The sequence below is a fragment of the Pangasianodon hypophthalmus genome, chromosome 8 (assembly GCF_027358585.1).
Source record: "Pangasianodon hypophthalmus isolate fPanHyp1 chromosome 8, fPanHyp1.pri, whole genome shotgun sequence".
In the NCBI taxonomy this organism is placed as follows: Eukaryota; Metazoa; Chordata; class Actinopteri; order Siluriformes; family Pangasiidae; genus Pangasianodon; species Pangasianodon hypophthalmus.
The window spans coordinates 11479173-11506740 of NC_069717.1; the positions used below are offsets into that span (position 1 = coordinate 11479173).

The 27568-nt window shown below is 37.2% G+C and overlaps 1 protein-coding gene across 3 annotated transcripts; it reads left to right on the plus strand.

Annotated features, from left to right (window-relative positions):
• The first annotated feature begins 2188 nt into the window (after window positions 1-2188).
• cry3a (cryptochrome circadian regulator 3a) lies at window positions 2189-27490 on the plus strand. Of its 3 annotated transcripts, none has more exons than XM_034306367.2 (14): window positions 2189-2528; window positions 4670-4841; window positions 12417-12525; window positions 12673-12815; window positions 13124-13308; window positions 15005-15093; window positions 15248-15388; window positions 15621-15932; window positions 17728-17879; window positions 19909-20111; window positions 20689-20781; window positions 23205-23321; window positions 24589-24749; window positions 24868-27490. In XM_034306367.2, the coding sequence occupies exons 2-14, from the start codon at window positions 4684-4686 to the stop codon at window positions 24874-24876; spliced, it is 1872 nt and encodes a 623-aa protein (XP_034162258.1). In that variant the 5' UTR covers window positions 2189-2528; window positions 4670-4683; the 3' UTR covers window positions 24877-27490. The 3 variants fall into 3 exon arrangements, with proteins under 3 accessions (XP_034162258.1, XP_034162259.1, XP_034162257.1); XM_034306366.2 differs by having other exon boundaries at window positions 2196-2528; window positions 24589-24744; XM_034306368.2 differs by lacking the exon at window positions 23205-23321 and having other exon boundaries at window positions 2193-2528; window positions 24589-24744.
• Window positions 27491-27568: the final 78 nt, after the last annotated feature.

The following is a 27568-nucleotide window of genomic DNA, read 5'->3' on the forward strand; positions in this document are numbered from 1 at the left end:
CTAAGTAATAATCTTGATGTGAAGTCATCATAAGTAGCTCTGGGGGATCTAAGACAAGGGTTCATGCTTGATCCAAACCATCTTCAAAAGGTGCTATTAGTTTAAATCTGTCCGTAATTATTCCCTAAATTGCCACATCCTCTCTCTACTAGCCTCACCCAACACATACAGCCTGCTCTGACACTGCAGAATGACCAGAATATTGAACAGGAAGGAGGGGCTCCTCTGAGAGTAACAGAGTGTCCCGAGCAGGATGTGTGTATTTGTGTGAGGGTGTGTATATTTTTGTTATAATTAATATTATTATGATCACTCTTGTTTGTTTTCTTTTTTTTCATCCTGGTTTTGTTACGATTTTAATTAATGTAAATTGGAAATAAAGGAAAAAACAAGGAACGGTGAAATCAGATTTTAATTGAGTTTTTATTCAATTAAGAATTTAACACTGAGCAAACTGTTTGTAAATTGTCATGGGGTATGCTTTTTAAAAAAGCACGTGTGTGTGTGTGTGTGTGTATGTGTGTGTGTGTGTGCGTGCATTTATTTTTATCTTGAGGGGACACAGATGGGAATATCTGAAGGTTTTGACCTTCGGCTGGTCCCCAGTTTTTTTTAAGAGAAACTTTTATTTAAAATACTTAAATAGCCAAATGCTTTCGTTTTGCTCAATAAGGTTAAGGTTAGGGTTAGATTTAGGCATAGTTAAATCAGTATTTAACTGTTAATAACAGTTAACGTGTGTGTGTGTGTGTTTTAAGATGCAAAAACATTAAGATGCTAAAAATATATATTATAATTGGCTATAACAGGTTACACTGTCATTTTTCCTCACTGTGCAAGAAAATTTTAACATTTCCAAGTCTGATACCCCACATTGACCTCAGATGACTAATCCAGACAGAATCTAGTAGGTTGTGTCCGCCTCTGCCTGCCTCTTTCATCAATCATGTAATTGCTTATGTAATCTTATGATCTGTAATAAATACTGATGATTAGCTCATGGGTGTCAAACATGCATGGCAGCCTGAACTCCCACACAGGATCACCAACCTACCTCAGTCTGACTGTGTAGGCAGAAGTCCAGTATCCTTCCCAGATATACTATCTATCTATATATACATACATATACATATACTATATATTATTTGGTGGCAAGTGGATGTAAACAGGAGAACCCACATGAACAGTCAGAGAACATACACACACATTAACCTGAGCTCAGGATCAAAGCAGGGATCTGGAGCTGTGAGGCACTGCTACCTGCTTCACCACCTGTTTGGCCAAGACAGACCACTTGTTCTGTGGGGCCGCAATTGAATACGCTTGATTTCTTCAGCCTCCAGATCAGCACCATCCAAACCACTAAAAATGCAGTTACTCACCACTGGCATTCGGGAAACAAACCAACACCATCTACAATGTGGTTTTTACAAAAACCTCATAACAATTAGGAAACCTTTAACAAAACTGAGCCTACATTTGACTCAGAGATTTTCTATGTAGTCAGTGAAATACCCCTCAACTCTCAACATAGCTTATAGCTTCAGCAGTGGTTTACCCAATATATATTCTGAAAAGTCAGTATATATTAATCATGATATTTACATTTAAATAATAATAGCCATTCTTTCTTTTACAAAAAGCTTCTCTTTCTTGCAGTACAACCAGCAGAGCTCACAGTTCACAGTAAAAACCTATTTTAAACCTGATTGTTATGCCAGGAAATTACAATATCGATCATATAGACACAGAATACAGAAATAAATAGACCTAAATACAAAGATGAAAAAGAAGTCAAGCAAAATAAATCAAAATAATGAATGACTTTGTAATTTAAAATATTGTATTTGTTATTTATTGCATTGCGTTGTTTACTTTTTTATGTGTCTGCATTATCTCCATACCATAAAAAAGGTTAAATAATAATAATAATAATAATAATAATAATAATAAAATACATAGATGGATAGATGAATGAATGAATGAATGAATGAATGAATTTTACTGACAGTTTATCACTTATAGCACATTCCCAGAAACCTTATCAGTGATTAATTATGCTTTATTTTATATTGGAGCTTTATATACAATAGTCCATATTTATTATGTATATTATTATATATAATATTTTATACCTATGGATATATGAAATGGCCTAGACAACCCGACATCCGAAAATAACAAACAGCTCAAACAGAAACTGGAGTATGAATCGAATCATTGTGCTGAAACGCATAAACCATATGTCGCCGATTCAGGTTTTCCTTTAAGCTGCCATGTAAAATTCAGTTCAATCGATCCGTGATACTCCACGCGTCCTAAACGTGAGGCTCACCCTGTCACGTGACTGTGTTTCAGCCAATCACATGGGCCGCTGCCCTCACAGGGAACTCAACACAGAGAGAATCTGAGCACACGACGCAGCAAAACACACTGTGGAACCAGGTAGTGCGCAGCTCCAAGGGCACGAGCAGCGAATACCGTGGGGAGAGATGCTCTTTTCTTCAGGACTGACATAACATTTAAAGGTACTGTATCGGTTGGTGTTGTGTTTGTGTGTTTTTTTTGTTTGACATTATGTACTGAAATGGTATAAGTGAAAAGCGCGCTGTCGGAGTTACATAACTCGCGCGGCGGTGACCCAGTTTCATTACTGTTTGTGTCTCAGAGTTTTCCACTAATGTAATAATAGCTTCTGAATATGCCTAAAGCTTTCATTACTGGACAGTCTAGTGACAATGGTGACGTTTTGTCAGATTTGGACGACTCCTACGTGTGTGAATCAGCTCTCACTTATGGAGTCTGCTCAGTTTCACCCAGTTTGCATTGACCTAATTTCCACTCCATAAGATGTCTGAGTCTTTATCAACACATCTTTTTCATTTCCTCACACTATCTACATGATTTCCAGGAGCCAGACTGTTTCCCAACATATTTTTGTTATTCATCTTGCTTACTAAGATGTTGTATAAGATGTTGGATAAGACATAGGATAGCATAAGAGCTGAAAACTTGGACCTGAGACTCAGACTCATGATATTATCCCTAATACTGAAGCTATCAGTCATCTGTTTTACTGAAGTTTTCCTATACTTTTGTTGTTTTTCTTAACTTCTCTTTACTCCTTTATTTGTACGTCATTGTATTAATCAGGCTTGTGGGTGAACGGTATGTACTATTTTGGAGAAGGGTGAAGGAGAGAGTAGAGGAAATGGTGTTTATTCACTCTCAAATCAGGCATTAGAGACAAATAAAGTACAGATGTTGGCAAGCAGAGACTGTAGAATAACGAACATAATGTTCTTGTAACTTGTTTTTTAGCAAATGCATCCATATAGAAGTATATTAAGAATAGTAACAAATTTCTGCATCTGTGAAGACTTCTTCTTCTTCTTCTTCTTCTTCTTGCTTTTAATTATAATAACTGCTGCATGCACTCTTTTCTCAGACAAGATCTTCTCTGCCAGGGGATTGCATATTGCTTCAAGTCATAAAAGCCTTGCTTTGTTGCAGTGTAACATAGTGTTAGAGCACATGTTCCCAACCTTGGCCCTGGAGTACTCCATGTCCTGCATATTTTAGTGTTTTCCCTGCTCTAACACACCCACTTCAACTCAGGCATGGCTGTGACTGAAGCAGTAGCTCAGTGGTTAAGCTGTTGGGCTTCTGTTTAGATGGTTGTGAGTTCAAATCCCAGTATCACTAAGCTGCCACTGCTGGGCCCTTAACCCTCAATGCTTACTTGTATAAATGAGATAATTGTAAGTTGCTTTGGACAAGGGCATCTGCCGAATGCCATAAATGTAAATGTTACAGAGCTGATTAACTGGATCAGGTGTGTTAAAGCAGGGAAGATGCTAAAATGTGCAGGACAGGAAGTACTATGAGACCAGTGTGTTAGAGTTTAAATAGATTATCAGCTATATTGTCTTAAATTGTGATGGTCATTAAAAGTGTGCCAAACTAGCTTTTGGAATCCCCGCTTTAAGCGCCTGCCTGCATGGACGTCACTATTGTGGCAGCATTATGAATCAGACTTAGATGCAGCCAAGAAAACTGAATGTCACAGATTGAGAATTCTGGCAGATAGCACAGATGGACAGGATGTATGCCAGAAGCTGGAGCAGTCCCCAGTCATGAAAGAAAAGAGTATTTTGGAAAGCAGATAAGTACTCTGGGCTTAATGGTCGTAGGCACGGTAGCCTTTGTGGTAGCAAAATTTGGTAAGGATACATTTTACTGCATGCACCTTTCATCTAATTGGTTATAAATAGTGAAATTGATGCTCACTGTTATTGATTGTGTATTGTTCAATGTGATTTATCCTGAATGATGTGATATTTTTTGTATAATGATGTGTGAGGTACATTATGTATAATATGTTATATATGTTATAAGAAGCATTATGTACATGTATACATGTATTACATTTTATGTACATTATGTATAAAATACATAATGTATAATGATGTATTTTTAAACTCATGATGATGGTGATATGATCAAATTACCATGCAAATGTTTTATTTGATGTTTATTCTTAAAGGTTGTTTTTTTTTTTTTTTTTTTTTTTTTTTGCTACATATTTGAACTGAGCCTATTAGTAAGACGAGAGCGTCATTAGTAGGTTAGCTAACAGACTATTTTCCTGTTTCTCAATCATGTAAAGCCGACATACCAGATATGGCCCCAAATTCCATCCACTGGTTTCGGAAGGGTCTGCGTCTGCATGACAACCCTGCACTTCAGGAGGCAGTGCGGGGTGCAGGCACCATCCGCTGTGTTTACTTCCTGGACCCCTGGTTTGCTGGGTCCTCCAACCTTGGGGTCAACAGGTGGAGGTGAGTTGGTTTCTTGGTTTTGTTATGTACAACTGACGGTTAAGTTAGCAGTTAATCTGAAGTGTTATGAATGCTCCGTGTAACATAAATTAATGTTATTAAATCTTGGAAAATAAACAATATAGTTGCAGTTGTCCATGTCTGTGAAGTACTTGCCTGTAAGATGAGTTTAGTTATATTTACAGCCTCACTGTTTCTGACACACTTATTGTATGTGAAAATAATTCAAAGGCTTTCTTTATGCACACAGATTCTTGTTCATACTTTTTTATATATATATATATATATATATATAATTGTATTGTATTGTACATATTATAGATTATTAACTTGGTTCACAAAAATGTTATCACCAAAGTATCACTTAACAGATAATCTTGAATGACGAAAGGTTCTGATGAGGGCCTCATTATTACCTTAACTTGAAATGTGAGTTAACCATTGACCTAGTTAACCACTGACCTAGTACACACTGTCCTTGGATTTTAAGTGCATTTTGTACCAAACTATGGCATGCTAATTGCACACATTGGCTGTATTGTCATCTGAAGCATTGTACCTGACATACCAGTTTTTAATTCATTAATTAGCCACCTACATTACAATAGGTTGCACAATACATTACATAGATTGTACAAGGTGAGCTCCATGCGGTATACAGATAACATTTGTATACTAATAGCATTATTTACATATGCCCCTAAATATTAAATAAAAACATTCAAGGTAACACAGTGCTTTGTGTAAGTCAGTGCACTAATTACTCTGTGGTTTCACTTAACTGCATTCTGACTTTTTTTGCATACTAAAGCCAAATGAACATAGCTAAACCTAGATACCTTCCCCACACCTGATACTGTCACACTAATTGTTTCCATATGGTGCTATTTTAAACGTGTCCGCCCAAATAGCAATTTGCCCAGACTGGGGATCATTGCTTTGCAAGCACGATCACTGATTCTCTGGAGAATGTAGGCCGACTAAATGATTAGCAGATGCTGGAAGTGGAAAATCTGTGAATCAGTGAGTCAGCCCGAACTGAAAGCAGTCTGTCGCAGATCATGTCATTAATCTTTGCTTATTTTCTGAATGGAATACTTTAGTCTGCATTAAACAGCAGTTCACCTGATTGTATTAAATTAAAAGTGATATAAATGTGATTGGACCTGTTCTCATTAGCTGCATGTGTACTTATGGCATCTCCAGTCTTGGTTAAACACTTGTTGCATGAAGGCAAGTATTGAGTTTATTCAATCTAATGTGCTACCAGTCTAAAAGTGAACATTCTGTGAACCTATTAACATGGAAGCCTTCAGTATAAACTAATAATTAAGGTCTTTGTCATGATACTTGGGTGAGTCAGATTAGAACCTTTATATATTTTTAAAAAAATTTTATTTGCAGATAGGTGTCAAAAATGTGTATCACGCTTAAGGTAGCAGTAGAAAGGGCCATTGAGAACAATGGACCAGTAGTATATTTTTACTTTTGCACTACAAATTTAATGTAATGTTTCTCTAATTTTTGCACTTTTAAGGATTTCATTTGACTCACGCTTACCGAATGTCATGTAACTGTTCCTATAAAGCATGATGTACACTGTAAATACTTTAACCTCAGTAGTCATGTGTGCAGAATTAATTTATGGAGTGTTTCAAATAAGAATGTCACTTTTAAGAATAAAATAACTGGAATATGTCATGTCTCATGGACTATGTAATGATCTTTTTTTCAATGATTCTATTCATGTCATGTTAGTAGGTCTTAGTGATGTATTAAATACATTGTGACCCATTTCCATCATATATAATGTGTATAAGCAACAGGCTTCACATAACATCACTCCTGAAAACATTGGGGGGAAAAAATTTAGATGTCACCCCTTATGTATTCATGCCTGTTGAACAGCAAAAGGTGTGACAGTGTGATGCCTCAGATGTCATGGAACATGAGACCAATCGGACAAGAATGACTTTCAGTGTCAGAACATTACAAGCACGTGCAGTTCTGTCCCATTTTTTAACTTCAGTGCCTATGAATTCCCCTCACTTTAACTTAAAACTTCCTGCTGCACCCTCTGTAGTGGCAGACTGTCACATGACCCAGAGAAATTGATGCCGGAAATTAGGTATTTCTTTTCTTTTGGAAGGTATAAGGAGTGCTGTTGTAGTTGAAAGCAGGTCACTAGGCTAATTTTACGCCCTCCAGTGGCTGCACGCTTGCGCGTTCATATGTAGGCCAGGGCAGTTATATAAGTGATGTATGAATGAGCAAAGCACTGAAAAATGGGAGTTTTCAACAAACCATTCAGAGGACACACACTGTAGGTCAAATGAATTAATGAGTTTATATAATACTTTGTGTTACTATTTGTTGTTATTAGTAATATTTAAACGATTGGATGATTCATACTATTTTCTAACATTCATTTCTAACATATTTTGTAAATAGTAATGCATGCTTTTATGAATGAAGCTCAGAAAATGGGTGTGTTTAGTAGTCTATAAAGGAGTTGTATAATGGAAATATGCCAGGGCGGGGGCAGTTTTCTATGTGGAGCATGGAGAGCTTTGCTGTCTGGCTCCTAATCACGGCTTTCCCAGCAGACTGTCTGACTTTGGGCTCAGTCTGAACACTTCAGCCAGAACACAGACACAGGTGGGAGGTTAACCAGGCCACGGGCATGTTTTGACACCAACCAAATGAATTAGAGCACATATGCTTCCTGTGTATGTTCTGAACATGTAGTCTTTATATCGAAGTGTAGTCTAGTGTAACTGTGATGTAGGCTTAATATAATTCTTTTAAGTAAACATACCTTTTTTTTTTTTTTTTTTTTTTTAATTTTTATCATATTTACCCCTATTGTCATTGTTTTGTTATCACAGCTGGCCTGGATTCTGTGCTTTTTTTTTTTTTTTTTAAGTGTTGGTTTCACAATTACAATAAGGTTTTTTCCATCTCAATACACCTACAGTGGTGTCTAAAAGCCTGAGACCACATTGAAAATCTAGGATTTTTTTTTCCATACAAAATCAGAAATAAACAGAAGGTTTATTTTAGGTCATTATTTAAATGTAAGCAAATTTGTGGTATTTTTGACTGTTTTTTACATTTCAACTGTTTTATACAAAAGGTCAGATTTTCCTCATGCTTAATCTCTTCTATTGAAGCTTGTGTTCAGAAGACACTCCGATGGATTTGATCTAAAATGGATCGTAAGGTTTTACACAAACTTGTGGAGTGCATGTCAGCTTGAGTGCACACTGTCATTAAAGCAAAAAGGTGACATGCCAAATACTAAGAAACACATGTAAATATTCCAAAGATTCTACTTTTCACTCAACTTGTTGTCAATAAAAGCATTTTTAATGAAAATTGTTGTAAATTAGAAAAGAATGCAAAAAAGCATTTTCACTAGTGATCTCAGAATTTTGGACCCCACTGTGTGTGTGGGTGTGTGTAGCCTAATCATGGGGTCACACACTTGACAGGTGTAGAAGCTCAGGCCACCTAATCATGTTCAGATCCTTTACATGAGCTCCAGAGTCAAAGTGTACACACAAACAGTTGTTTGAACCAAAAATATCTTTAAACCTCTTTATGTCCAGATGGGCAGTGTGCAAAGAAAGCTGGGAATAGAAACCTCTGGCAGCTCTAAGATAAGACCACAGCTTACTAGGAATGGGGGCTGTTTATAGAAAAGCCTCAGGATTTAAATCCTGCAGAAGGACAGTGTTGCACGTGCAGTCAGGTTTAGAAATGCCCTGAATAGTCTGCATGCCAATCTTTCTCAACTTATTCATCTGACTTTTACAGGAAGTACATCTATTCGACACTAGAGGGTAGTGTGGTAACATGGTGAATGCAAGTCTACTCAGTCTACTCAGTCTGCTAACAAGGACTGCTAAAGTGTGACTGTGTAGTTGGAAGGCATGGCTGTGCAGGATACATGGCTGGATTAGCCTGGCTTGATTGAGGGTGTCAAAATGTCTGGGTGGGCGTCTTTTACAGTCATGCTTACCGATGATACATTATTTCTGTATCATATTTAGGAACTGCGGGCTCCCTGCCATCCACAAGGGCAGTTAATATATAATATATAATAATTAATTAATATATTTATGTGTTATTTTATTTTGTTATTTATATTTACATTTTTGCCATGTACAGCTAAGTCAGGGGTGTCAAAATCAAATTCTGCCTGAGCCAGATTCTGGCCTACCTCAAAGGGCCATAATCTAAGGCTAATGATTTTTAAAACTTATTTAACATTTTCTGTTGATTAACACCAAAAACCTAGGCTCAGAAATTAGAATAAGACATTTCTAGGAAAAAGAAGGGGTAACAAAAACTATTTAAGTGCATGTGCACTATTAGTTGATAACAGTTATGATACTGATCAAAATTCTTTAATGAATGCATTCCTTTGTTTCACATTTTATTGGCTGCCATCTGCTATGGTGAGAAACCATAGTAATTAAGCAATCCAGGTCATGCAGTGTCCCATTTCTGTTTGAAAGCTAGTAGCCAGATAGCCACACTATAATCGTAAAGATTTAGAGGTGAGAGCTGGTGCAGTAAGAGGAAAATAAAAATAGATCAGTATTTGCAAGATGTAATGTGTAATATCCCCCTATTATTAACATGAAATTATAATAATTTTCACTGGAACTCTTAAAAAGGTATTTTATGGCAATGTTTTTAATACGGCAAGATTGTTTGATGGTAGATTGTGCCTTAAAAATGATCACAAAAACAATCATATTTTTTTATATGTCCTCATCACACCAAAAATAATTCCTTACATCATGTATAACTGAATCATAGATGTGAGTGTTTACAAAACACAGCAGACAAGATGTTGATTTTAAACAGCATTTCAACACTGTAAGATGTGCTCTGGACCATTACACTATGGAATTCTAGATAGCATGAAATGTAGTGTACTGCACACTGTGAGCCATTTCAGTGTTTTTTTTTTTGTTTTGTTTTTTCCGAATTCATGCAGGCCAAATGAAACGAGGCAGAAGGCTGTATTTGGCCTGCAGGCCTTGAGTTTGACATGTGTTATTTAATTAATGTACTTGATAATGGGGTCCTAAAAAAGTCTTGAGGTGAGTGTTACAAGAGTGCAGAGAAAATATGGGGGGCCTAGCCCAACCCAGCACCCCCCTAAATCTGGCCCTGGCAGGGTATTTAAAATCTGAAATAATAAACGCGCCTATTTTCTGTCTAAAGGCACCACAAAACATACAGTTGATTTTTGCCATGTAACAAGTTTCATTGTTGAGATATTGTTCCTTTGTTAGTAAATTATTATTAGGCTCATAGGCATTAGGTCAGTGCAATACTGTATCTGTAGACGTGTACCAGTACTGCACTAGAATGTGTCAGCATACAGAAGACATTATGTTTTTTTTTTTACTTTGTACTAATAAACTGTAACATTTGGTAAGAAGAGGCAGGACACAAGTGAGTAGTATTATATTAGTGTGTCGTTTATTGTGGGCAAACCAGAAATCAATTTTGTAATCCAAAGCAAAGGTCAAAGTACAGGCAGCATGGAAAAGGGATAATCCATAATCACAACAAAGCCAGAAAACAAAAATAAAAGCGATAAATAAAAGCGAAAAAATAAGCGAAGGAAATAAAGGCGAGGGTCTAAACCAGGAAACACGAACTAGAAAACAAAGACTCAGACTTAACAATGAGGATGCACAATAAGACTTCACACTGAAACTAAGGCACACAATAGTATAAATAGACAAACTAAACAGATAACAGATGGACATAATCACGACACAACAGGGAGACAGACCAATGGCAAGACAGGGGCAGAGACAAGACCCTGCCATGAGCCGCAGTATTTGCTAAGAGGGGTAATTACTTGACATGAGCATAATATATTCATAAGCATAGATAAGGAACAGTTGGCAATAGGGGACATTCTAGGTAGATGGTATATTACACACAACTTCACAATCCTAGTCTGGGGACAAAATTCAAGTGAAAAACGAATAGAAATGTTGGGAGAGGGGGCAACAAAAAGGAAAAACGTACAATAACCTAGTTGCATAAGTGTGTAGTCCCTTTTATAATTGGCGATCACATTCACACTCATGTACAAAAGTAATTATTATACACCTGTTGTCAGTGAAGTGACTCTGATTAACCCCAAATAAAGATCAGCTATTTCTGCAGGATAATCTGACTGCTGAAGCCATGGTCCACAAAGAATTTATAAAGCATGTACAGGATCTCATTGTCAAAAGGTATTGATCAGGAGAGGGGTACAAAAAAAAAATCCAAAACATGTGCCAATGGAACACCACGAAGGCCATTATCAACAATGGAGAAAATGGGGCACCACATTGGCGTTACCAAAAACAGGAATTCTCTCCAAAAGGGATGATGAAAGGACAAGAAGAAAATTTATCAGGGAGGCTGCCTAGAGACCTATAGCAATATTATAAGATCTGCAGGAATATCTGGCATGTGCTGGTCACTTCCTGTGTGTGACAACAATTCTTTGCATGTCTGGGGTATGGAGTAGGATGGCTACATGGAAGATCTTTCCTGTGAAAAAAAAAAACCTCCAAGCCTGAATAAATCACCCCAAACCATGGGGCAAAATGAGTAATGGTCTGCTGAGACCAAGACCATTTTGAGCATAATTCCAATAGATATATTTGGTGCAAAAACAACACAGCTTATCACCCAAAGAACACCATACCTACAGTGAAACATGGTGGTGGCAGTATCATGCTGTGGGGCTGCTTCTCTTCAACTGGCACTGTTGCTCTAGTAAAATTAGTGGGAATCATTGATCTGTGTCCAAATGCAGTCTGTTGTATTTAAAAAAAATTCAATCTAATGCAGTATAAAAAAAATACCTGGAGGCCGATGTTAGACAGCTAAAGATTAAGAAAAATGTCCCTTCCTAGCATGATCATGACCCAAAGCACAGAACCAAGTCAACAAATGAGTGGATTCAAAAGAAGAATATCAGTGTTTTGGAATGGCCCTGTCAGAGCTCAGATCGAAATCCTATCGAAAACCTGTGGAATGACTTGAAGAGGGCTGATTATAGGAGATCCCCTTGCAGTTTGATAGATCTGGAGCATTTTTGCAAGGAAGAGTGGAATAGAAATGATGTAGCCTCTTAACCAGGAAGCCTGAGTGCTGGATTGCAAGAAGGAAGAAGAAGAAAGAAGAAAGCCTTTTATTTGTCACATATACATTAGAGTAAAGCAGAATTCTTTTCTTTGCATATCCCAGCTTCATTTTAGTTTTCGTATACATATCTTTTCATATGTTTATGAATACATACTTCATATTTATAAGTAGGTAGTTAAAAGACATTATGTGTGTTAATTTGAAGTGGATATATGCACTGGAAGTATATTAAATGACAAAAACAAAAGTGTCCATATACTTATTTCTCCTCACTGTATATTACTGAATTACTGAAAAGCATTAAAATCTGTTCTGGAGTTTATAAAACTGCCTGTATTTATTCACATTGGAAGAGAATTTGTCACAGCCCAAACCCTGTGTTTGTTTTTTTTCTAGATTTCTCCTTCAGTGCCTAGATGATCTTGACTCCAGTCTCCGGAAGCTCAATTCACGCCTTTTTGTTATCCGCGGTCAACCAGCCAACGTTTTCCCACGATTATTTAAGGTGAAATTTGTTCAATTTAGCAGCCACTCATATTCTTAAGAAACTACTCTTGAATTAGGCAATTTTCTTAGAGTTAAAAAAAAAAAACAGTAGAAAGCCCTTGGAATTTTCTTTCGAGCCCTTTCTCTTTGCTTTTTACCCCTTCAGGAGTGGGAAATATCCAGGTTGACCTTTGAGTATGACTCAGAACCTTTTGGGAAGGAGCGAGATGCTGCCATTAAGAAGCTTGCAATGGAGGCTGGGGTGGAAGTCATTGTCAAGATCTCACATACGCTTTACAATCTGGACAAGTACGAACTGCTTTAATTCTGACTGTTATATAATGCCAAAATAAGATGCCACAAATTAAATATACAATAGCAATATTCTTTTTACCTAATAACATACTAATAAAATGTATAAAATTCAGTAGTTTTTAGTAAAATTCAGAATTTATGTGGATGGTTTATGGCAAAACTATTGTGCTGATTACCAGAATTGTAAATTATTTAGTAAATTATTTGCTTATTGAATTAAATTTTAAACATTCCTGCTGGACAAACTGCCACTAAAGTGCTTTCCCAACAAATTTGCTTTTTCCAATCGTTTTTCCTAAAAGAATCATTGAGTTGAATGGCGGTCAGCCACCCCTCACCTACAAGCGTTTCCAGACTCTGATCAGCCGTATGGACCCACCAGAGATGCCAGTGGAGACCCTGTCTAGCTCCCTTATGGGCTGCTGTGTCACGCCTGTATCTGAAGACCATGGGGACAAATATGGCGTGCCTTCTCTTGAAGAGCTGGGTGAGAAGTCTGTGGTTTACTTATTTATTTATTAAAAATTTTTTTTTTTTTTTAATTTTTTAAAAATTCTTTTCACATCTCTTTGTGAAATTAACAGTAGACCTGAAATTCTCATTTGCACAGGTGTAAATTATTTTTCCTGTAAAATTAACTGTAATTCAGAAAAAAATGGACGTTAAATGGGTCTGAAACAAGATTAGCCAAGGCTAGAAGCCTATCATTAACTGCATACAGATAACAAACACAAAAACACCAGAAAAAGGATAAACAATGTACTGAATACATGGACATATTCAGAATCACTTTTTTTTTTTTTTTTTTTTTTTTTTTTTTTTTTTTTAAGTATTTTCATTTTTCAACAAAAAAATTCGGGATTTACCCTAGAACTGCACTGAGATGACTGCCTCTCCCAGGGATTGTAGTGTGGCAACATTAATCTTGGAAAAATCTGGAGAAGGTGCGTGGTGACTCCCAAGTAGCAACAGCACAGACTTCCTGAAGTGGCACATCTCTAAATAAGGCCCGTGATGGAAAGACACTCCTCATAGGGTGCAGGGCATAAGGTCCAGTTTTGGCTAAATTGATGTTCACCAGCCAATGGGGTAACTTCTGCTTAGACACGTCTTACCCCATAGCAAATAAATAACTGGTGCAGGGATTGAATAACACTGCAAGATGTGCAGCAGACACAGCAAAGAATTTCTGCATTCTGAGCATCATTAAAGGTTACAGGGTTAATACACTGACTCCTAAAGTTAGGTGATATGATCTTAGGTGATAAGAACTTCATCAGGTGATAAGTCATCTAGCCACTGGTGGATACAAGTCAAGCTTATCGCCAAACCAGGCAACAGAATGCATATCATCATGCTACTATCATCATGCTACTTCATCATGTATTTGTCCAAAAAGTCAGTATGAAAATGTGTGGCTACACAATGGGTTATGGTCTCAAATTAGTGATTCGTCTACGAGATGAACATTTTCTTTTTTTCAAAATATAACTTGTATAATGAATCCTATGCATTATGCAGAGTGTTTTTATTTTTTTTTAGCATACCCAATATATATTTTTAATAAATATTGTGTGTCAAGTAATCAAGTCCATCCTACTTTCGGTTCACATCATTCTCAAAAAGATTCGATACAGTGGTTTCAGTATTAGAGTTAGCCCCAAAGCTTTGGAGTCGGTTCAACACACTGAAAGTGATTCATCTTGCGCACACATGGCAATCAAAATTAAATTAGCATCAGAGTGTTTCATTTAGAGGGACAACCTGCAGCAGAATAGCCAATGCTTTGCTAGTGTGTGCCACACACAATGCAATGTCATAAATGTACACAAGGAAATCATCATTGCATCTGAAATAATCACTGATATAGTGCTTGATTTATTGAAACCACCAACGACATCACAAGCGTAAACAGCAGGCATTATTCAAGTATGCTTGCAGGGTTCCCTCAGATGGTTATTGCTTGTCATGATCTCATTTGACATGTTATGATTGTAAGACAGCACAATACTTCTAACAGTACACATTTTTCATTTCAGTTAAAAAAAAATATATGAAGTGTTATATCACTCAGTGGTCATGTAACACAAAGTATTCTCCTATTGTCTCCTATTGTTTATGTATGTATGCGCTGCACAGCTATATTTGTAAATAGGTGCTAATTATTTCATGTTTGTATATAGGGTTTGACACAGAAGGACTACCCTCTGCTGTGTGGCCAGGCGGGGAGACAGAAGCACTAACAAGGATTGAGAGACATCTAGAGAGAAAGGTACAGGAATTCATATAGAATGGAAAACCATGACTTAAGAATAACAGTAGAATAATAGTAAACATTTAGAAGGACATGTACTATATGTAAAATGAGACTGTTATGTTTCAGACTGGTTAAATACCTTCATGTTTATTTTTTCCTTCTATTCCAGGCTTGGGTGGCCAACTTTGAGAGGCCAAGAATGAATGCCAACTCCCTGCTGGCCAGCCCTACAGGCCTGAGCCCTTACCTTCGCTTTGGCTGCCTCTCCTGTCGCCTCTTCTATTTCAAACTTACAGACCTCTACAGAAAGGTTGCCCCACACCTCTTCCTAGTTTAGAAATAAACAGGATGGATGGAATTTTATATTAAACACTAAGTAGCATTTATTTTCTTATAAATTATAATATGATAGAATTATGAGGTTTATTTGGAGCTTGTTTATTTTTTAACCTTAGATTACTCTCAAGCTTGCACATTAATAGAAACATGGAATATAGTTAAGTTTAGGATTCAAATATATCAATCACTTATTTTTCCTCTAGGTAAAGAAGACCAGCACCCCTCCCCTCTCCCTCTATGGCCAGTTGCTGTGGCGAGAATTTTTTTACACCGCTGCTACCACCAACCCACGATTTGACAAGATGGAGGGCAACCCCATCTGTGTGCGCATTCCCTGGGATAAGAACCCAGAGGCACTGGCCAAATGGGCTGAGGCTAAGACTGGTTTCCCATGGATTGATGCCATCATGACCCAGCTGAGGCAGGAGGGCTGGATCCATCACCTTGCTCGTCATGCTGTGGCTTGCTTCCTCACCCGAGGAGACCTGTGGATCAGTTGGGAGGAGGGCATGAAGGTGCTTTGCACATTCAGGGAACAATATATATATATATTATTAAATGGAATAAGTGGAAGATTTGCTGAATGTATAGAACTGAATTTCTGATATTTGAATGTCTGGTGTCCACACAAAAGACATTATTTACTACAAAAGTCTGATTTGGAATTATTATATCCAAAAGTCTGAATTTACTACCAAGACAGTAACATTTTTCATAAATATATTGACACATGATGAAGTAAAAGATAAGTTAGGAATTCTAATTCAAGAATTCATTATTTAAACCTGACATTTTATAGCTGTTTAGGAAAGTCACAGTATGAACCATATGGCAACTTTTTTAAATAGTAATTTTGTAGGGCACTCTGGCAGTTCAGCATAGCATCCAGGGTTTGATCCTGAGCTTGGGTTATTGTCTGTGCAGTGTTTGCATGTTTTCTTCATGTTTGCATAGGTTTCCTCTGGTTTTCCTCCCACCTTACAAAAACATGCAGATAGTTGGATTACCTACTCCAAATTGCCCCTAGGTGTGAATGAGCATGCATGTGTGTGGAACATGGAGTGCCATCCCATCAAGGGTGCATTCTAGCCTTGAATTCAGTGTCCTAGGATAGATTCTGGATTCACTCTGTTTATAAAATATAGTTTTGTTTGAGAACTACAGTTCTTCCTTACGTTCTAACCCTCCAAAGTGGTTTCCTATGGAATTAGTGGAGATTCCTGTGTGTCATTGCAAAATACAGGACTACTGTGACCTGTATAGCCTGTAAAAGAATTCATGTTTGAGTCAACAGGTGTCATGTTTTTTTGTCATGTTCATTCCCATTCTCATTTTTCCAAGGAGCTGAGGAAGTGGATTCAGAGGTGTATACAATGCCTCAATTTCATTAAAGAGCTTTTATGTATGCTCAAGAGAACAGTGAAGCTGCTGCATGATAAAGGATCAAGAGTACTAGCTGCAGTAGCAGAAGCACTAAGTTTTGTTGGAAACACAAGTGGCCTCACTAGTGGTATAGGCTGATGAAGCTCTGCTCTGTAAATCTGTGCTACCTGCAACCAGAATATAAAAGAGACTCCAAACAAGAGACACACATCCACAATTGCACCTGGACCTTATTACCCATACCTGCAGGTGCAGTGGCCATAGAAAGTATAGAAAGTAAGTTGAGTGATTCTCATCTTCAGTAAAGCATGGTTTATCAGTATTTATGAGTGCTGTCTGTTTTTGTTTGAGGGTTTGTACCATACGGACGTGTTATGATATCTTAAGACAGCTTTGCTATTTGCCATCCACAAGTTCCAAAGAAACCACTTTAGCTTTCGGGAACGTAAGGATGTAGAATGTACGGCTGCATATGTAACTAAGGCACAACAAAATGGAGGACTGTCAGACCACCTTGGTGACTCAGGGTGACGAGAATAGCCAGAGGACAAACATGACGTAGAGGGGTACCTTTTATAGGCTACCTACCCGAGGTGACAACTTTGCTTTTTGTACTTAGCAAGGAATCAAGCACATGAGAATCTCCACTATTTTTGAAGGAAATTACCCTTGTTATCCTCCAGTTAGTCACAGAACCATGGTTGCATACATATCCTTCTGTTCCACATAATTTAGAGATTTTTATTTGTTAGTCCTGAATTAAAAACAGTACTTGGTAGTGGACGCAGACGTGAAATTTACTGTAAGTGCAACATATTAGTGCAGTACTGTCACGGTCACTCTGAAGTGTTTCGTTGTAAATGGGATCTATGAGCATGAATTTCTTGATGTATTTGGCTAGACTGTAATGGTAGCTGTGATCGACAGGTTTTTGAGGAGCTCCTATTGGATGCTGACTGGAGTGTGAATGCAGGCAGCTGGATGTGGCTCTCCTGCAGCTCATTCTTTCAGCAGTTCTTCCACTGCTACTGTCCAGTAGGGTTTGGTCGGCGCACTGACCCTAATGGGGACTTCATTAGGTTGGTAATGTTAACCATACACGGCTAGGTAGTAAGTAACATTGACAGCTTCTGCAAGTGAAGAGATTTTAATCCAGACCTTTCATTAGTATTGAGTCTCATTAGAAGTGAGTTACTGCTGTTGGAAAATCCTTGTTTTGGAGAGATAAAGAACATAATATAAGTAGGATTGAGGACAGCTGTTTTCAGAAGCATGGGTAAGTGAGTTTTTTTTTAAGCAGGTAAGAATAGATAGTTATAGGGCATATAGAACTCTAAGCTTTTTATATAGCCTGTAGCTTTTCCTTTAATTCTGTTAAATGTTTTTAGGTAAGAGAGTTTAAAGTATGGATATACCCCTCTGCTGTACCTGACTTTACTATTCTGTCTTCTAACTTTTGCTAACATTATTATTTTATTTTAATTTCTTCAGCAAATGTATTATGTCATTATCATAACAGCTTAAAGTCTATTTGTAATATGTTTATTTGTTGTCTTCTCTGGGATTGGGTGAAAAGTTCAGTTTTTCCTTTCCCCTTTGTAAATTGTGGTTGATTGCTTTTAAGACAAAAGCCATTCTTAGCCAAAGCATTTGGAAGCCTGTTAGCTGTGATTCTGGTTGAAGCTTGATGCTTTTTCTCTGGGCAATACAGTAGCCTGTTCTTTAGCTCGGTAGCATCTCGTTTCATCAAAAGGGATTTTAACCGCTTGGTAAGGAAATACTAAGCCTGGCCTGCATTTAATACATATAGAGCTCCAATGCATTTCCCAGAGGGCATGATGGGAGGCGGGGTCCAAAGCCAGGGATAACAACACTCCTATCTAGCTTTGGTCAACTCCTCTTTAACAGACTCTTTATGAAATGTTTAGTGGTGCTCTTGGTGTTAAATGCAGCCCTGCCTGTGCAAGAGAACAATAACAATGTAATGTTTTTTTTCTTGGCCTTATCACCAAGTGAACTTGCTGAGAGCACAGTTTATGCTCACATGCTGAGACACCTTTATCTGTTTGAACAGCAAACTCCTACAAATTCTTAATGTATTGAGGTGTATGTAGTGGCCTCCCCAAAAACACCCAATGCCCAATGTAAATGTTCCTGGTTCTGTTAATTTCTATCACTTGTCCAGGCAGGATATGAATGTTCCTGGCGAAAGGGTTGTGGTCCCTTTTGGCAAAACGAGGGGGCCACCCGGCAGCTGAGGACAGTATACCGTGTTGCTCGTTTGACAGCTAGCAAGTTTCTCTGCCTTGGCTTGGGATCACTGTCGTCTCAAAAGCGATCAGTAGCAGTGTGAGGGGCAGGGAGTGAACCTGAACCTCTTACTCAACCCTGAGTTTCAGTTGGGCAGATTGGGTGGGTTAGGAGCGGGGAGGTGCTTGATTGGATGGATCTGGCGGACTCTAAGAGGGTGGGAAGGGTTGGTCACTGCCTCTGCTTTCTAACGCGTGTTATAGTAGGAATCTCCGTAGTGTCTCAGCACAGGCAGAAACTGTTGGTTTATACTGCGTCCGCCTGTCCGCAAGCATTGTGGTGACATCGACCACCTTCTGTCCAGGCTCTGGTAAGGTGGAACTTGTAGGTAGGTGGCCTTTCTCTGTCCTGGGACCAGAAGAAAAACTTCCATTCAGCCACACGTTCTGAATTCAAGTAGGGCTTTATTGAAGTGCTCTGTACTCTTGGCTGGTTCCTTATACTGTAGTGGCGTGGTGACATTAATGTACTTAAAGCAACAGTGTTTGCCTTAATTGTCTAAAACCAGCACTTTGATTATTTTTCAGTACTACAAACATGTATTTATTTCTAGTTTTAAAAGACAGTTGTGAGTTGAATTTTCTGTCCATTTTCTGCATCAGTTCCTGTGTAGCAATGAGTGCTCTGATATATGAAGCACACGATTAGAGAAACCCTTGCAATATTGCATATTAATACTAAATATTAATTGCATACTAAATCCATCTTTTTTGTAATGGGAACCTGACAACCACCACACACAGCCTCTCCTGTATCTATGATGAGACTCTGCGGTTTAATCTCTCCTTGTCCTTCCAGACGCTATTTACCTATTCTTCGAGGTTTTCCGGCCAAGTATATCTACGATCCATGGAATGCCCCAGATTCAGTTCAGGCTGCAGCAAAGTGCATAATTGGAGTCCATTACCCAAAGCCCATGGTAAACCATGCAGAGGCCAGTCGCCTTAACATTGAGAGGATGAAGCAGATATACCAGCAACTCTCCCGCTATAGAGGACTAGGTAAGATTTTGACCGCAAGCTCTGTCTTGGTGGTTGTTTTCAGTAATTTATGTTCAATGACGGCTGAAGCATTTTGCAAAGACCTCAGAAAATCTAATGAGATTAAATATGGATTTTTCTGCATTGCTCAATTTCTAAACATATTTACTGTGATATAAGCAAACTGTATTCAGCTAATCACCAGCCAAAAATGTAAGTACACAGGTTCAGATTGTATATAAAAAAGACCCTAGGCACTGAATTGGCCATGTGCACCACTACAAATAGTTGCTACAACAGCTTTAATTACTGCTGCTTTTTTAAATTTGTGCAAAAGTATGCAAATTCTTCTAATTCTGTTTGACTTCACAGCTCCGCTCACTGATTTGTTCTATAAAGTCTGCTTCATGATTTGACAAACTTGATTTCTGTGCATATGCAGTAACCTACCTAGACTTTTATTTTCAATTTTATGTGCTACTGTAGATTAAACATTTTAATGTCATTTATTTTGAATCAACTTTCAATGTTCATTGTTATTATTATTGTCTTTCATTTTAATAATAGGCATCTTGACATCTGTTCTTCATTTATGCAGGACTTCTGGCCTCAGTGCCATCTACGCACAATGGGAATGGGAATGGGATGGCCTACTCTCCAGGAGAACAGCAGTCTGGGACCAACACACCAGGTGACAGTCAACGTTCCTTATTTTCCTTGAAGTTTCCTCTATATAATGTGCTGGTTCGTTGCATGGTGATTCCCATCTACTCTTGAATACTAATACAGTTGTATACTACTGGCCTAATTAAATATTTTGTTGATTTTTGAAGTGAAAAAAGTAGACACAACCTCTGCAACAAACTATTTAAAAAATACAAATTTTCTGGAAATATCAATGCACAGTTACCTTATATTTGATGAAAAAAAAAAATAGAAAAAATTAAAATAGTAACTGTGGCATGTGCAAACATTTGGACACCCTACCAAGGCAGTACACCCCCTTTGGCAGATATCACAGCTTGCAGATGCTTGTTGTAGCTGGCTAGGAGTCTTTCTATTTTTGTTTAATGAATCTTCACCCACTCTTCCTTGCAGAATGCTTCTAGTTCTGAGACATTCTTGGGCTGTCTTGCATGCACAGTGTGTTTATGATCAATCTACAGATTTTCAATGATGTTCAAGTCAGGGGACTGTGAGGTCCTTTCCAAAAGCTACAGCTTGTGTTTCTTGAAGTAGATCATTGTAGATTTTGAGGTATGTTTTGGATCATTGTCTTGTTGTAGAAACCAATCTCTTCACCTTCAGTTTCTTGACTGTGTCACATTTGCCTCCAGAATTTGCTGATATTTACTGGATTCTATACTTCCATCTACCTGTGTATAACAGATCCACCCTCATGCTTAATAGTTGGCAAGGTGTTCTTTTAATCAAATGCTTTTTTCCAAACATACCCTTGGTGATTGTGGCCAAATAGTTTCATTTTTACTTCTTCAGCCCACAGCAATTGTTTCCAGAATGCTTCTGGCTTATCTAGATATGACTCCTCCATGCACATCATTGTTTGTGCAAGCAATGCTGAAGAGTAGAATGGTGCACCACCATTCCAGTGTCAGCTAAACCTTTCTTCATGTCCTTAGCTGCATATGGGGGTTTTGCATTGCCTTTCTGCCCAGCATACAGGCAGTACTTTCTGAAAGATCCAGATCTGGCCCTTGATGTCTGCAATATCCCTCAACTGCCATTTCTTCATGACATTTTGGACAGTGGAAAATGTGAGCTGGAAGTGCTTTGATATCTTTTTATAGCCTTCCCTTGTTTTGTAGGCAACAATTAACATCATATTCAGCTGCTTAGAGGAGCTCATGGTTGTTGAGTGTTAATTGTTAATTGTTATTTTTAATGACAATTCATGACCTGCCTAATGAGTCCTAATGAGTCAATTAAGATCTAAGAGTTAATTAAGTTCTGAGACTTTACAACTGGAAGAATGTCCAAACTTTATTACATGCTACAGTTACTGTTTTCTTTTTTTCTTTTTTTAAGATGATCAAATATAAAGTAACTATGTATTGATATTTGCAGCAGTTGTGGTTATTTCTTTTCACTTTGGGGTGCTTAAACTTTTCCATACAACTATATCAGTTGATTTTAAGAAAGAGACCTGACCATGTTTGACAACTATAGGGCAGTCTACAGAGTCCTCAGTGATTTTGATGATGGTAGGGCAATCTATAGAGTCTCCCTGATTGTCCACAAATTTCAGTGGCACCAAAGTAATTAATCTAGCAACAGCTTTTTTAAAATGTCCACCCGTGCTTTTATTTCTTTTAGAGCTTTTGTTGAAATGTCTTGAAATGGACGACTTTGTAAGTGGTTCTGGTCAAAGTAGGGAGCTTGATTTCTAAATGCAGCCATTTGAAGTTTTACTGTGTATCATGATGAAATAAATGCTTTGTGGGATATGCATTATGAATATTATCTTGTATCGAGAAAACAATTTCCCAGTTGGGACTATGCAGTTCTTATTTAGCTAACTATCTAAGAAGCTGTTTTATCCAGTTAGTAACTAAGTCCTAATAGACATACACAATTAATAAATTAAGGATTGATCCAATGATTAATGGAGTTATAAAATATTTGAAGAAGCATGGCAGCACCTCACACATTTTAATATCAAAATGAGATATGCCTGGTTTAATTAGAAAATTATTAATTAGAATTTAAAGTAGTATTTTACTGCTGTGCCTATCAAGTCACATCCTGAAAACCTCCAAAGAAGTTCTTCCTACTTTCACAGATCTAGATCTTATGTGATGGGAAAGCCACTCATGCACTTGGACAGGATATAGATAATACTGGGTTCACGTGTTGCCGATCCATGGCAAGCCGCGCTGTTTGGTAGAGAAGTACAGTTAGATAGTCTCATTCCTGCTTTCGAGCTAAAAAATAAGAAGCATAAAGAAGAAGCTTCCCAGAACTCCAGTCCATGCTAAGAGTTCTCCTCATTTACAGTTGTGAAAAAGAAGTCTAAACATACAAGAGAAGCAATACTTAGAATTGAAAGAAAAGAACTGGTAAGTACTTACCTTTATGTAACTTGCACTTTGACAGCACCAGCCATATCAGGCAGCTCGGTTGCCAATGGTAACCGGAGTGGAAGTATTCTGCTGAACTTTGACAGTGAGGAGCACCAGGGACCAAGCAGAATGCAGCAGCAACAAAAGTTAGGTGAGACTGAACCTATGAATTGTGTTTCACTTTGAGATGGCTTGTTATGGTAAACACATGATCCAAATTAAATGGTATCATAATGGGACAATTCACTCACTGGGTAGGGCCTCCCTCTGCTCTCAAAACAGCCTCAATACTTTTTGGCATGGATACCACAAGATGTTGGAAAAATTTCTTTGAGATTCTGGTCCATGTTGACATGATTGCATTGCACAGTTCCTGCAGATCTTTCGGGTGCACTTTCATGCTGTGAATCTCCCATTTTGCCACATCCCAAAGGAGTTCTGTTGGATTCAGATCTGGTGACTGGGAAGGCCACTGAAGAGCACTGAACTCATTGTCATGTTCATGAAACCAGTTTGAGACAACGTTTGCTTTGTGACATGGTGCATTATCATGCAGGAAGGAGCCATTAGAAGATGGTTAAATTGTTTCCATGAATGGATTCACATGGTCAGCAGCAATACTCAAATAGGCTGTTGCAAGTCAAGTCAACATTTTAATGCTATCCCATCCATCTACTTATTTACAGTGGAATAAAAATCATTCCACAGGATCATGGTGAATGACCAAAAGCATGTTCAAAAGGATTACATAAAGTGCAAATACAGTGCAGTACATACACAGAAAAGTACAATACAATAGATGCACTGGACAGTGCACTACACAATACACACTACGCAGGTAACAGGACCACCATGAGAGTCTACTGATAAAGATTACAGAAACTATGTAACTGATAACTGACAACAACAATAAATTGCAACAAAATGGGGAAAAAAACAGTAACATCAAAGTCTAAAATAAAGTAATAAGCCATGAGAGGGCGTGTTATAGTGATTTCATCACAGGTAAGGGCATTGATTAAAAAACCTTACCTGTGATAAAAACAATCCAATAAGTTCCCATGTTAAATAAATAATGTAATTTATTAGTAATAATTTTCACAATAAACAGTTCTCCAACTATGCAATGTAAAGCTTTGTTAAGCAACAAAACAGGCAAAGATAAGGGTATTATATGGATGGTTTTATTGTTTTAAAACTTTGTGTATTAACACAGAATTCAGTTATTGTGATGTGGACACAAGTGTGTGTGTAACGAGGATTTTACAGCTACAAACACAGCTCAGCCAATCAGATTTTAGAACCAAAACCATTCCTGTTTTATAACACAGCAATGTAACTTATTTTGATCTAAGAACATGCCTACTTCTCTGTTTACTGGGTTTTCATCAGTGGCCTTATTCTCTTTGCTGTTTCAGGACGTGTTCTTCACACAGCAGGACGTGTCACGTGTAAGAGGGAACGAGAATCGGAACGAGACACCGAAGGAGACGACACGCTCTCCACCTCTCACAAGCTACAGCGACAAATAGCAGAGATCACTACTGTGTATGGCACCAATGGCAACCAACCTGGTATGGTAAATGAACATAACATCAGCTAATAAGAATTTAACATCAGCTAATCTCATAGTCATAAATAGCCACACCCATATGACATGTCTGTACCAACTGTATTCTTTGCTATGTGTTTTTCAGAAGAGCTAGATGGACATATCAAACTGAAGTGAACATAGAGCAACCACTGGTTTTAATATGAAGACTTTTTTTTCTTTGTTTTTGAAGGAATATGGAATTGGATAGCTGATCCATGCAGGTTAGACTTAATAGCCTGAATGGTCAGTTATAAAGAAGGTGAATGGAGATGGTCCTTTTTCTTTCAAAACAATTTCATATTTATTTTTTTGTTGGCGACATTTTTGCAGGTAAACATTTAATGCAGGTAAATTCTTTTTTTTTTTTTTTTTTTTCCCAGGAAAAAACCCTGCTACTGGCACTATAGTATTTTGTAAATTTGGAAACCTTTTATATCAAGAAGAATATAAAAGTCATCAGATCTTTGCAGCAGCCAGTGTATCTGAGTATTTATATGCATTAATAAGAGTCTTACTAACACATATGCTAACTACAATTGATTGCAAAAGTTTGCATACCCTTATTTCGAAATCATAAAACCAACAATGCAACATTAATTGTATTGCTATTAATTGTGAAGAATTTCAAAATGATATTTCAGACTATGATGTAATCGTGTTATTTTTATTTTTGTTATTGTTATTTCTGTTATTCCCCTCACCTCTAAGGACTTTTTCAGGATTTTTGTGATTCGCTCACAAACAGTATGTTTTAAAGAATATTTTTCCACTCTTTGGTCATGTTTTTGTGTCTCTTTTTTCCATTTCTAAATTTTACTACTGGTAATGGTGCCACTAAACACTGACTTTTTTACACTGTTCACCAGCTCTGTCACCAGGTATTTTTCGAATTCTCTTAACTGCGCACAACTGTAGAGCCTGTTTGAACTTTTCATGGTGTAAATAAGACTGAACAAAGTAAATGTGTTGACTGCTTCTTGAGGCTCATTAAAATCGATCAGAGCATGTCACTGGGAGTGCGAACTTTTGCACTTGCTAATAAAGATAACAGCAACTAAATTGCTATAATGCCATGTTATAAAAGGCATTCAGTTGGATAGCATGAAGACGTCATGTTCAGTAAACAGAGGTAGATTTTTTTCACCCATAAAACAAGGATGCAAACTTTTGCACTCAAATGTATATTGAACAATATCTGTTTCTCATTTGTAAAGCCACGTTATGCCGTATTTCATACTTGTAAGAGAGTCAGTACTTTTGTTTTTTTATTAATTATGTTAATAATTTTGTTAATTAATGTCAGGTCCTTTCGAAGGCAGTGTTTAAAACAAACAAAAAAAAAGTTGCAAACACTAGTAAGGTAAATAATGTAAATTTATTATTAGATTCTCATGGTGATATTGTTTAAATTAGAAAAGCAATATGTTAGGAATGGTTTAGGTTTTTTTGAAGTGCCCGTTTCTTTTTATTTAGGATTAAACAAACATCAAAACATTTTAGAGTGCTTCATTGTACAGTGGTCTGTAGAGAAACAAACCTTGTAAATCAGATTTCATTCAGAATTATTTTAAAAAATTTCTGGGTTTTATTTTTTGTTTTTAATTTTTTTTTATGATTAGACCTGGTCCAACCTCACAGCCAGCAAATGCCTAAAGCACAACAAAATACTGTTAAAGAATGGGAGTAACAGGAGAAGATGTTCATACCAGCTATTCATCATAATACAGATGCATAAAACATGTGATTTTAATGCCATACGTACATCTAGTTTTATAGTTGTGCATGAACACCCTTTTTCCTTTTTTTTCTTCTTTTTTTTGCATTAAGAAAATTCATTACTGTAAATCAGCTCTACTTGAACATGTTTTTTTTTTTTGTTTTACACTGTAAGCTGTGATCCATCCAATCACAAATGTGAAGCATCAAATTCAGCAGCAGTATTTCTGTAAGGGAGGTGATGAGATTTTTTTTAATGTTTTAATATAACAAAAGATGTAAAACCCAACATTATATATTACAGCTATTTCCAAAGGGTTTTTTGCTGCAGATACCAAAATAACTAAGAGTAGAAATCACAAAAATGTCTTTGTACAAAAACACAGAACAAAACTTTTAGCGAGAACAAATGATGTATATCACTAAAGCATAATTTTTGAAAGCACTCAAGGTGCACTATTGGGCATTGTGCTTCACTTAACTGATCTATGTATCTAATTACTACAGATTTTTTTGCTGGTCAGATGACCAACATCAGTCTTAAAGCTGTTACATCTGCACAAACGTTTACAGTGTCACCTGTCCAGGTGCCCAGTAAGAGTTCTTTCTCTAAAACATGTAAATATAGGCCATAGACCTTATTCCTATGTGTGCAGTGATTAATCAATGGTAATTGATGCATAAATTGCTGAATTTGTGTTTGTGTTGTTCTGACTGCTGTTGGCATAGTTGCATCTGTACTGCGATTGGTGTAGAAAAAGGACTGTTACTACCAGGTGTAAGGATTGGCTGCACTTTTGAATGTAGAGAGTGCTTTTTAACTCTGATTCCTGTGTGCTGTTGTAGTTATCCGTATTTGTCTCTGCGAAATAAGACAAGTCTTTGTTTTGTTCATTTTATTTCCTTTCTGTGAAATGTATTTGATTTGACACTTTCTACTTATCCTCCAGTCTTTAAATGTCCTTGTGTAAATTGAGGTTGAAGACAGAAGTAAAGTGTTGAACCATTAATTTTTTTTTGTTATGTATTTTGTCTAAACTGACTTATCTTCAGTAACCACTTTATCCAGGGTCAAAGTGGATCTGGGG

Bases quoted from the DNA above. Each gene is read 5' to 3' on its own strand.
- cry3a (XM_034306366.2), top strand. From the start codon at position 4,684: ATGGCCCCAAATTCCATCCACTGGTTTCGGAAGGGTCTGCGTCTGCAT. The intron at 15,094-15,247 runs GTACAGGAATTC...CTTCTATTCCAG, and splicing joins AGAGACATCTAGAGAGAAAG to GCTTGGGTGGCCAACTTTGA. The intron at 23,322-24,588 runs GTGAGACTGAAC...TTGCTGTTTCAG, and splicing joins GCAGCAGCAACAAAAGTTAG to GACGTGTTCTTCACACAGCA.